This window comes from Chrysochloris asiatica, unplaced genomic scaffold (assembly GCF_000296735.1).
Source record: "Chrysochloris asiatica unplaced genomic scaffold, ChrAsi1.0 scaffold00028, whole genome shotgun sequence".
Lineage (NCBI taxonomy): Eukaryota > Metazoa > Chordata > Mammalia > Afrosoricida > Chrysochloridae > Chrysochloris > Chrysochloris asiatica.
This window is the reverse complement of record NW_006408546.1, coordinates 15,877,847-15,879,220: the sequence shown is the minus strand read 5'-3', so window position 1 is coordinate 15,879,220 and position 1,374 is coordinate 15,877,847. Positions and strand designations below refer to the sequence as shown.

The window sequence follows — 1,374 nt, the reverse complement described above, 5'->3', positions numbered from 1 at the left end:
GCAGATCGGACCACTTGGATCCATAGCATAAATTGACAAGAAGGAAGAGCATGAGTGGAGGGTGGCTATAGCAGAAATAGTGGCATAGGTGGTGGCATGGAGAGACAGAGCAACAAGGACTGAGTAAGGCTGTGTGTGTGCGGGCAGGAGGCTGGCTTGTAGAATATATAAAATTCATTGACATGTAACACTTTAGTTCTGTGTATTTCACTGTACATAGATTATATCTTAATTTGTTGTTGTTGTTAAGTGCTGTACAGTCGGCTCCAACTCATAGGGTTTCTGAGGAGTGGCTGGTGAGCTTGAACCACTGCTGACCTTGCAGTTCAAACTGACCTTGCAGTCCAGCGCATTGACCCACAGCGCCACATGAAAACTTCATATCTCAAGAGTATATATAAAAAAGACCAAAAGAGAAAAAATTATCAGGAGGGACCAGTCCCTGAAGAAGGACACCATGCAGTAAAGTGGAAGGTCATTGAGATGGATTGGCATAAATACAAGGGGACTCCAAAAAGTTCATGGAAGAATGAAAGTAAAAGATAATGGAATTTTTTGTAAAACAAAACTGAAAATCTTAGAAAAGACTAGGCTTTTTGGTCAAATAGAGACTGCTGGAACCCCTAAAACTATGGGCCATTAGTCACCCTTCAGGTATGGAAATGAACCCACATGCATGGCTCAATTTTCAGCCAAACAACAGAGTTCTGTAAGTGAGCACAGTGACTCTGTAGGATAAGCTCTGGATTGTGAACCACAAGGTACGTGGTTCAAGCCCACCTGCCACCCTGCAGGAAAAAGATGAGGCTTTCTGCTCCCGCAACGATTTACAGCCTTGGAAACCCGATACAGAGTTGCTGAGTTTGAAGGGACTTAAAGGCACTTAACAGCAATGATGTAAGTGAAACAGTAACACTAGGCACACCTTACAATAAGCATCTATTAGAGATAAAAGAGCAGCATTTAGCCCAGGACAAACTTTAGAAGGGTTAGTAAAGAAGGAAGAATGGTAATGGAAAACAGGAAGGAAGTGTGCACAGTGATGTAACATTGTGGGGATTACCATCAATGCTGTGAAACAAAATGCATGAATTGGTGAATGGAAAGCTGATTTGCTCTGTAAAGTTGCACCCAATTCACAAAAAAATAAAAAAAGATACTGGAATTTCTTCTACAGACTTTTTGAAGCCCTCTTATATAAATAAATGTCAAAACTTAATGTTGAGTGAAAAGACAAATTGCAAAAGGATACCTACTGGTTTACGTATTTCAAGGTCACAAAATAAGTTTATATACTGTTTCTGGATGAATAGCAGTAACTATTTTTTTAAATGCTGGAGAATTTGTTGTTGTTTTTAGGTGCCATCGAGTCAG

The 1,374-nt window shown here is 40.2% G+C and overlaps 1 protein-coding gene across 1 annotated transcript in view; it reads left to right on the top strand.

The window, feature by feature from the left end:
* Positions 1-857: 857 nt before the first annotated feature.
* NME9 (NME/NM23 family member 9) overlaps positions 858-1,374 on the top strand; it is a gene marked incomplete at its 5' end in the record, with an annotated part of 40,055 nt that continues 39,538 nt past the window's right edge. The window contains one exon of the mRNA XM_006846649.1: positions 858-879. Coding sequence (XP_006846712.1) covers positions 858-879 — 22 coding nt within the window. The remainder of the gene's footprint in view (positions 880-1,374) is intronic.